The following is a 10,450-nucleotide window of genomic DNA, read 5'->3' as shown; positions in this document are numbered from 1 at the left end:
TGTTAATTGATCCCAACTGAATTAAATGATTTCAAGATCCTTTATTCGTGCAATAATTAACCGGACTTTGGCCCTGCCATCAACCATTACATTTTCAAGGTGAGTAAACTCTTTACTGATTACAACTCTTGTAATTCTTGGTTGAATAATTAATCAACACATGTTTAATTATTACCCTTAGCTTCAAGGTTCTAAACTGATCTTTAGGTAACCTTGTTGAATATAACCAATTAAAAGTGTATAACGTGATCTACCCCCACTTCCCCAAGATATATTATGATGCTCTGCTGAGGTCGACCCATCACAAACGATCAAGGTTTTCGTCGGGTTTTTAATTGGAAAAGCTGCATCAATATTACTGGGATCTAGATTTATTATGTTGTGATTAAATAGTGAACTCTAGCGCATCATCACAAAACATCAATAAAATCTAACATGCATAAAATACTGAATGCATAAATAAGACATAGCATGGCCCCTAATCCTAAGAAAACTAATAAAGTAAATGCTCCCACTTGAATCATCATGGATCGCATCCATCTTGCTCCTTTGGGCCTTCACTTCATGGGCTTCTTGGATTAACTGCAACCTGTAATTCTACTCTATTCTATCTACTACTTAAATAAAATAAAATAAAATAACTCTTTAAGGGTTTTTATTCAGCCTCGTCTGAAGCCTTCACCTCTAGGTAACTGGGTTTCAGATTGCTGACAAAATCGTCTTTTTAAAAGAACTCTGGTCTTTCAGCTGAAATTAAACTTCAGTAAGACTTGTTCTTCAAAGACATGAGTCCATGGACAAATCTGGGATATTGCCTTAACTGAGCCTTGTATCCCAGAAAGCCATTGTTTGAAACATTGCCTTCAGTTAGCCTTGTGTTTCAGATATCCATTTTTAATGATAGATAGAAAATCAAGAATAACAGCAACTGTTAGAAATTTTTTATTCAAACTTATCTGAAAATCAAAGTAACCCAGCTCAATAATCCAAAGACTTAAGTCTTTAGATTACTGGGGGAGCAAGAAGCACTATCAGTGCAAGTTTACCTTCAGCAGAATTCTTCAAGCTGAAAGCTTTGTACTTAGGAAATTTTTGCAAATTTTTGAAGAAATTTTTCAAAGTCAGAAACAGCAAAGCGTTCAAAATGAAGAAAATAAGACAAAGCAATTGAAGGAAAATGCATCAAATAAATAAGATAATTACTCAGAAAACGAGCTACAAGTTCAAATGTTTTAAAGAACATAATGAAGTATCGGCAGCCGCCCACAAGCGGAAAATTACAGCTGCCGAAGTACAGACAAAAACAGATAAAGCAGTTTGTACATCAAGGCAAGATGAAGCAAAAAACAAGGCAAAAAAATATTCAGAAGCGGCAAGTCTAAAGTTGAGCACATGATGAACCGCAAGATCTGAAGACGACTGCCCGAGTTCCTATGCTTCAGCCCGAGGATCAGACTGATCAGTAGCGCTGGGTCCCATGGTGGCCTCAGCTCCAGCAGCAGATGAAGCAGGCTGTGCACCCTGCTGAGCCTCCCTCTCTCTCTCTGTTCAGCTTCAATTTCCCTCCTCTCAGCTTCTTCTTCGGGTTCTTCAGCCTCATGGATTTCAGCTTCAACTGGAGTTGGGAATTGCATGTGAGGGTTTTCGGGGTCCTGGATCCATTCAGCACATTTGGACCAGTCCAACTTCGGCTCAGCATGAAGGCAAACCCGTCGTCACACTCTAACCCCGTTCTTGAAACCCATGTCATATTCTTCTTGGGTGTAGATACGGAACTTGAGTAGGGCCTCAACATCATCCAACTTCTTCTGTACCTCCTCCAAGTCCTTCTTGGATTTGTTCAGCTCATTAGTAAACTTGGAGGAGGAATCTCTCTGCTCGTTCAGCTCTTGCTGAACTTTGGAAGCTTCAGTCTTCACCTGGGTTAACTCATCACTCTTGACCCTCAGCTGATCCTCAGCCTTTTGAAGCTTGACTCTCTGAGCTTCAGTAGCAGTAGCAGCTTCTGAGAGTTGGACTTTCTGAGACTGGAGCATTTCTTCAGCATCCATTCTACTGGCTTCCAAAGCTTCTAATTTCTGTTGCACCTCAGCCTGTGCAGCAGCTCCCTCTCTAATTCTGCTCTCAATGGCAGCCTTGAACTTGGAGATGTCCACTCCCATATGCTCCCGAAGGAAGTTCTCCCCTTCTATCAGCAGGGGAAAGACCTCCTTCTCCATTGCAGCGCAGAAGGTTTGGAGGGTCTCAGCAGCCTTTTTCTCATATTCTTCTCCCTCCTTCTGCTTCTCTTCAGCTGCTGCTTGCTTCAGCTGAGCAAGTTTCAGCTCCTCAATGCCCACCTTCCTCGCATGCTCGGCGGCATCAACCCTGTCTTGTAGGGAGTCTATCAGCTCTACAGTGAGAGTCTGATTGTGCACAAACTGGAAACAGAGGCACAAGTCAAAAAAAAAAAAAAAAAAAAAACTGAACTGAAAAATAAAAGCGAGGAGAAAGATTTACCTGCATCATCAGTAGTTGATTTGACCTTGCAGGGTCTAGAACTGATCTGCTGGATTCACCCATCCCAGTAGTGGCCTTCAGCGACCAGATCCTCGCCCTATCTACTTCGGATAGGCCAGCAAAGTTGCCGAAGTAGGCTGCAGCACCTTCTCGGTTCTGACCCCAGATGAGATCCCAGATGTGATCTGGAATTGGAATGCGGGGGGGCCGAGAAACCCATTTCTCCAGAATGCAGCGTCTGGAATGAAGGGAAGGAAGACTCGGGAACTTCCTTAGCCTTAGATGGCTCAGCGTCTTCTTCTTCGGGAGCTTCTTCATCCTTCTCAACAGAGTCAATTATTATGACCTCTGCTTCTTTTTCAGGGGTGAGGACGAAAGCCTCAACCTCCCTTGCAATGTCAGCTGTGAAACCCTCAACGGGCTTCACAGCACCTTCAGCACTGTGCTCATGAGCACTCTCTTGAACCTCCTCTTCCGGAACCCCTCCCTTGGGATTGGGAGTTTTCTGATCCACCTCCATCTCAGGAGATGGTGGAGGGGTCTTCGGCGGAGACTGGGGTGGTGGCTGAGGAACCCTAGGCGATCCGCCACCTTCCTTGGGTTCCCGAATGCTGATGCCGACAGACCTCGGCCTCGTCTGGAAGTCGTGAGGGCCGATGATGGCCATCCTTCTTCTTCTTTTGCGAAGGGGCTGCTTGTCCATATCTGAGTCTTCGGATTCTTCCTGGACTTGGTCTTCGGGACGAGCAAGGGCTTTCCCTTCTCTTCGTCTTTTGCTCTCTTCAGACTGCAAAAGACAGGGGGCAGGAAGAACGTGATTAAAAAAATAAAATAAAATAAAAAGAAAGAAAAGAAAAAGAGGTTGAAGCTGAAAAGCTAAGTATAACTCACCGAGGTCTTCAGCAAAGCCTCGTCTTCTTCCTTAACTTCCCTTGCTGCTGCTTCTTCCTCAGCGCCCTGGAGGACCCCTCTCCTCCTTCACAAGCTTCAACAGCCCGTGCAACCTCTTCGGCTGTACAAGCAGCTTCGAGTTCCTCGTCCAACAGCTGGCACCAAGGATCTCTCTTCTTCCACCAAGGTTTCTGCCGCTGATAGAGGGCAGAAGCTTCAATCTGAAAGTGAGTCGAGTCCAGATGAACGTCTCGGTCTTTCGAATCAGTGATGGAGGGGGCCCGAGTCAAAATGGTCCTCCCTTGGTCAACGCCAAGACGCTCGTAGTCTATCCTGGCAGTAACCTCGTTCAACACTGAACACAGAAAATGAGCACAAATCAGTTCAGCAGCATCAAAACGCTGAATAAATTATAATTGCGAAAGCAAATAGATAAAAAGAAAAGGCTTCGGCCCCAGCCGAAATAGCTTACCATCCTTAAACTTTCGGCTGAGGCCGACAGCAGCAAGCATATGCTCCTGAAAGATATAGTGATTATCTGGGTGCCAAGTTGCTGGGATAGTCTTCAGACGGCCTCTCCCCCCTGGGTTATCCGCCTTCCCAAAAATGTTGGCCTGATTGAGATTGTGATCTCCTTGGCCATCGTTTTCCAAGGGACCCAAGCTGAGCATCTCCGGGTCAGGATTGGAGAGGTATCGGGGGGCACTGAAGACGTGCGGGTGGTCAGGATCTGTGGGCGCCCTAACCCAGATCCATTGGCCTCTCCACTCTTTATCCGAAGAATCGTTCGGCCACATTGTCAGGTGTTGGGGCCGAGACTCAATCCGGAACCACCCAGGACCATGATGTCCATGCCCACTCTGGGTATTCGGCACATGCTTATGAATTTTCTTGAAGTAGTGCATGTTGGGGATATACTTGAGAAACTTGCAGACCCACAAGTACGTCATCACCCTTCGGATGCTGACAGGAGTTAGCTGACACAGGGAGATCCTATAGTGGATCAGCAAGTCTCGGACGAATATGTCCAGAGGAAACCTCAGCCCATACTGAAGCTGTCTTGTGTACACCCCCACGTACCCCGGGGGTGGCCGATGGATTCTATCAGAGGCAACGGGCATTCTGCACCAGTACCCATCATCTTCCATTATGCCATAGTCCAGCTCTATTTGTTCAGCAAACCGATACACATCGGCATGCTTTACCCACCAAGGGTAGGGGCAGTTCTTTATCATGGCTGAGGCAACCTCAGCGTCCTCCCATTCTTCAAATCCAGGGAGAACATCCCAAAGGTTGGCGGGGACTTCCTCGTTCCGCCCAGAAGCACTTGACTCCTCCGTTCCTTCAGGAGGCGCCGATGAAATTGGGGTTGCCCTAATCCCCTCAGCAGGGTCAGACCCCACTCTTTGTCCATTCCATGTCCCAGTCCTATTCCGAGGATCTGGGAATTGCCTTGCTCTTCTTGGAGCACGGGCCCTACCTCTAACTCCTCTCACCATTGTTGAATTTCGAAGAAAAAGTCGAAAAAAAGGGGAAAGAGTTCGAATTCGAAGAAAAGCAAACTAAAATCAAAGGAAATTACCTTAATCTGAAGCGGAATTTGCCGATCTACAAGTTGGTAGTGACGAATTTCAGTTTCTAAGTTCAATTCTCGGGGATTTAAGGAAGTTTTGATGCGGATTCAGGGGTTTTGTGCAAGTCGGAGTTCGTGTTTGTGAAGAAGTGAGGAGAGAGAGAGCGGTCCTCTTGCTTATATCTCCAGAAGTGGGAATCCTGGGAGTCCGCGCCTTTAATTTCTCTTAAATACCTCACTAAGTAACCGTTAAACACATTTTCTCTTGTTTAACCGCCCATTATCCGTCCAACTTCCACCATTATCCATCCAGCCGCCGTTATTTCATTAATTGCGATTTAAATTCAAATTTTTTGGATTAATTAAATCATTTACTTCCCTCATTTTTCTGATTAATTAAACCCGACCCGTCATACTTCCAAATCGGGTATGGGGGGCAAGTTGCTTGGGTCCAATTTAGTCCAATTGGGCCTAGTTATTAAATGATCCAATTAAAAGCCCAAGGTCAAGGTTCAACTCTCCAATTGTGCTAAAGTCAAGATCAGTCCACAAGGCAAGTCAATTGGGCCAAGGCTCACTTCTCCCATATATGCAAAGGTATAAAAGTCATCAATATCTCCATTGTACATTCATTCACACAAAGCCTCAAGCAATTAAGTCTGTTGCATAGCTTTCTCTCTCTACACTCTATACTGACTTTAGCATCGGAGGGGCCTTCCTCGGCAACACCCCCGAGGCTAGTTTACGTGTGTTTGCTGTGCAGGAAACCCTCGGCCCAACATCACTTGGACCGAGCCCAGTCTTCACCACATCAAAGGACCTTCAGCAAGGTCCCATTGTTTTTTCCCGAAACACCAGCTAAAGGGGGGTGTAGTGAATACGGATTACATAACTTCCTCAATATTCATCGGAATTGGGCTTATAATATATCGTTGGAAAACTCTTTTCGAGCCCTATCCAACTACACTATTATTGGACCCTTATCATGGACCAAACTAAACTGGATTGGCTATTTTCATAAAATAGAGTTGGTTTTCGAAAACAGAAAAAAGGATTTTTTAATAAAAACTAACCGCAACACTAGACTTTTCGTACTTTCACTTCATTCGATTATGGTTCGACGCGAAAGATATTCATCACTGGGTTTGGTTTTGGGGAGACACAAATGTGTGTCTACAGGTACCCAACTACAAAACTGGAAAAACAAGTTATAAAATTACCCGTCGGGTAGCTTGCGGGTCTTTGGTTTTCGGGTCGGGTCAAACGGGTCGGGTTTTTTTTTAGCACCCTTAATAGCAAGGGCTTTTATTAAACAAGATCAAGAATTCAAGATGCTCAAGGCTAGAAATATCTTGCGGGAACACACTAATACAAACATCTCCAAGTTTGCTCCAGTTCCACCTAGCTATACGGTGAGCAACGGTATTAGCAAGTAATTTAATACGGTGAGAGCAAGTAATTTAATACGGTATTAGCTATACGGTGAGCAACGGTATTAGCAAGTAATTTAATACGGAGAGGTTTGTTTAACATTTGTAAATTTATATTTGTAAAAATTAAAAAATGACCAAAGTGCCCCTGTGGTAGGATTTCGGTTGAGACACATTGGAGTAAAGAGTCTTCCTCTTTCCTTCATTTCCCTTGCTGATTCCCAAATCTTGAAGCTGCGAAAATACACTCATCCATTGTCAAGGTAAGCTCTCATCTTTCTTCGTTCTTTAATGGCATAAATCACTTTTCCATACATTTTTCTTTCACTCCTTATCGTAACCTTGCTTATTTCTATTTCTTATTACTTTGAATTTATTTTTATTGCATTTAATTAACACTGCTCAACATTGAACTGTTGCTTATTTTTTGCTTCATAGTCTTACTGATTGAGCTGTATAAATGCAATCCGACGTCGTTTCTAAAGACCCTTGTTCAGAAAATGCTGTTAGTGCTGAATTGAGTGGTTGTGTTCTTGAAACCCTAGTTGAAGAAGAGGGTTTGAGGAGAGAGAAAGAATCTGAGGGTATGGAGGTTGATAATGTTAGTGAGCATTTGAATGATAAAGGAGAGGCTAGTAGTTTAAAAGGTGAATTGGGTTCTTTGAATGATGCTTGTGTTGAAAAAGAAAGTAAAGATTTAGTTGCTATTGAGGGTGTAATTAATCAAGAGAACCCTATTAAGGCGAATTTCAATTCTTTTGCTCAGCAGTTATTTCCAAATCCGAATCCTGTTGATGTTGGCAGAAGGGGTAAGGAAATGGAGACTAGGAAATCTATAGAGATTCAATCAGGGGTGGTTAAAAGTCAGGCTGCCACCAGTGATAAGGTGGAAGGAGGAGATTTTTCGGAACATAAGGGAGTGAGTCTTGTTGTAGATTTGGATGAGTGTGTTGGAAAAAATAAAAAAAAGGGTAAAAGCAAAGGTGGGTTTTGTGCATCTGATATAGTTTGGGGCAAAGTAAAGAGCCATCCTTGGTGGCCAGCTCAGATATTTGAACCTGAGGATGCGACGGAGAAGGCTAGGAAACATTTCAAGTCGAAAGGTTATTTTGTGGGTTACTTTGGGGATCAAACTTTTGCTTGGAATGACGAGGCAAAGCTGAAACCTTTTGCCCCAAATTTCTCCCAGATGGTGAAACAGACTCAAACGGAATCTTTTCGACATGCTGTGGATTGTGTTTTGGTTGAGACCTCTAGACGGGTGGAATTTGGTCTCTCTTGTCATTGTATTGTTGACGATGTGTACAATCAATTAAAAACTCAGGTTGTTGAAAATGATGGAATCCGTGAACAATCAAGAATTCGAGAAGGAGTTGACAGATTTTATACTGCAGCATCTTTTGAGCCATTGAATTTTCTTCATTATGTAAAAGATTTGGCACAAGGGCCACATGGTGATGTTGACCGACTAGAACATGTGGTAGCTCTAGCTCAAACGGCAGCCTTTTATAGATGGAAGGGTATTTATCATCTGGCCGAATTTGGATTGTTGATAGGGTATGTGAATAATGAGGCTGATGCTCCAGTCGTTGCTGAAAAAGAGAATTCTGAAGGGATTTTTGGTGGCAATCCTTCACCAGTAACCATTAAAGAGGATGTTAACAGGCCTCAAAAAAGGAAGAAAATATCTAATGATAGTGGTCATGCGTCAAAAAAGGTCAGGTGCTTGTCTGACTTGATAGGTAAGAAGAGCGTACAAGAGGAAGATGGCAAGGGGACTAAAGGAAAATTAGGCAGTAAATCCATCTCATCTTCTGCCAGGAGACAAAAAGAGGTCAAATCTTTTCCTAATGAATTAACTCCCTCAAGAACTAAGGAATGCAGTCCTCTGGGAACAACTATGCAAGTGAAAGACACAAAGCCGTCGTTTAGAGTAGGAGAAAGCATTCTAAGAGTTGCAGGTCAACTGAGCCAGTCATCGCCTTTACTCAAACTTGATGTGTCCTCGCATACGAAAACTAGCAAAGATGAAGGTAACAACAAGCAATGCAGCAAACTCACTTCTGAGTATGCCTCTATTGATGTAATTCTTTCAGAGCTACACTTGGCTGCTATTGAACCCCTCAAACCATACAGTCTGTTGAGTAAGATGGTCACTTTCATTTCCGTTTTTAGAAATTCAATTGTTCCTGACATTGAGCTCTTGCAGAAGCATGAAAAGTCTGGGGAGGAAGATACAAGTGACAGTCCTAATGAAGTACTCTCTGGGTCAGGACCTGCTGAAATAGATGCAGTGGGGTGTATTTCTGGTGCGAAGTCTAAATCAAAGGCATCTGAATCTGAAATTACGACATCATCAGTCGTCGAAGGTGTAGAGGTTGCTTGTTGCACGAACCAAACCATCAAAGGCTTTGAGCAACAAAATTTCTTGAGTGAGATTGTAGTTAAGCGTGAACATTCTGAGGTAGATGGAAGTTCTGCCGGTTCGCAGGAGATGGAGTCTACAGTTTCATCACCTCCCCAGCATTTTGGATCTGAAAATGGTACATCAGAAGGGGGGCTATTTGATGTGAAAAAGCAGCTGGAAGATTCACCAACAGCCTTAACTTTGAAATTCGCTGACATGGATTCTATTCCTACGGAAGCCAAATTAATTAAAATTTTCAGTCACTATGGTTCTTTGAAGGAATCAGAAACTGAAGTATTGGCCAAAAAACTTTGTGCCAGGGTGGTATTCAAGAGACGTTCAGATGCTGAAACAGCCTTCAGTAGTTCAGGGAAGTTTGAAATCTTTGGACCTTCACTTGTTTGTTATCGGCTTAACTATGCCCCATCTCCACGCAAATCTCCTTCTATTGAAGCTAAACGTAGAAGGAAAGACTGAGCCCTAAGGTAATCCGTCTAGATATTCTAGCCACATTGCTGTCAACTTGTAATTAGGTAATTCTACAAAGTATGTTCATTTCTTTCATCTCTGTAGGTTGCTAAGCTAAGGGTACAGCTAGGAAGATAACTTTATAATGTAATATCTTTTTAAGAATTTTCTATTTATGACCTTTAGTATTATCTGTGCTTTCTAACTGCATAGCTTAATGGAAGTTAAGATTCCCAGTTTTAAGGTACTCGATTGCGCATCGATGACACCCTCTAGAATCATAGTGGGTGATTTATTTGTCTAATACTATATGTTCTTTCTTCCAACTTTTATTTTATAGTGTGTCTCTACACATCAATAATTAATGTTCTGTCATGCTGTATAGGCTTTGTAGAAGCCTGTGTTGAAGACCTTGTGCTGAAGGAACCATCTCATGAGTTTAACTCTTTTTGGGATAATAATAGTGCCATCATAAGAAAATTTTAATTTTTAAGTTCTATCTTCTCCATTCCAACTTAATGTTGGATTTTGGATGAAATATTATAAATTGTTAACCAATGTTACTTGCTTTCTTCATTGCAAGGTATAGTTCTGGTTTAAATTGGTCTTTCTTGCGTGTGTGTGTGTTTGTGTGTGTGTGTGTGTGAGAGAGAGAGAGATTGCTATTTTGAGCTATTGTGTTAGTGTATGTTTTAGTTGATAGGATCTTTAACCAATTTCCGTTGGAAAATCTTCATAATGGACACCACCAATATCTATCGGATTCAGTAAATTTATTATGTGAGGTTACTTTCACTGACAGAGTAAGCCTTGTAAATCATTTCTTGGTTAATCCAAGGTCTTATTATCTCCTGAAGGCTTTGCTCCAAATCTCTTCAAAATTTTACAAAATGATAAAGAGGTAGAAACCAGCTGGTGCTGAACCTTAATCATTTGGCCTTTTTCACTCCCTTCTTACGATGTGTGATAAATATTATCTTTGACAGTGAAACTAAGGTTCTGGTAGATTGGTCTTTATGCCACAGAGTTGCATAATTTTGCCGACGTATAAAAATTAAGTTCAATCACATTCTTGGATGATGAATCTATTGACGAAGATGCTCTGGTGTATATTTGCTAACTAGCTTCCCCTACTGGCGATTCAAATTAATTACCAACACCCATCCAGAGGAAACCCAGGTA

The 10,450-nt window shown here is 42.5% G+C and overlaps 1 protein-coding gene across 1 annotated transcript; it reads left to right on the top strand.

The window, feature by feature from the left end:
- Nucleotides 1–6,523: 6,523 nt before the first annotated feature.
- On the top strand, nt 6,524–9,459 carry LOC145617296 (PWWP domain-containing protein 5-like). Its single transcript, XM_081671990.1, has 2 exons — nt 6,524–6,656; nt 6,832–9,459. Exon 2 carries the CDS (start codon nt 6,854–6,856, stop codon nt 9,275–9,277), a length of 2,424 nt encoding a protein of 807 aa, XP_081528116.1. The 5' UTR covers nt 6,524–6,656; nt 6,832–6,853; the 3' UTR covers nt 9,278–9,459.
- The last annotated feature ends 991 nt before the right edge of the window (nt 9,460–10,450 follow it).

This window comes from Chenopodium album, chromosome 26, assembly GCF_948465745.1.
Source record: "Chenopodium album chromosome 26, dcCheAlbu1.1, whole genome shotgun sequence".
NCBI classification, from domain to species: domain Eukaryota; kingdom Viridiplantae; phylum Streptophyta; class Magnoliopsida; order Caryophyllales; family Amaranthaceae; genus Chenopodium; species Chenopodium album.
This window is presented reverse-complemented; position numbering and strand designations above follow the sequence as displayed.

Excerpts from the sequence above, each read along its gene's own strand:
- LOC145617296 (XM_081671990.1), top strand. The coding sequence starts at position 6,854 with ATGCAATCCGACGTCGTTTCTAAAGACCCTTGTTCAGAAAATGCTGTT.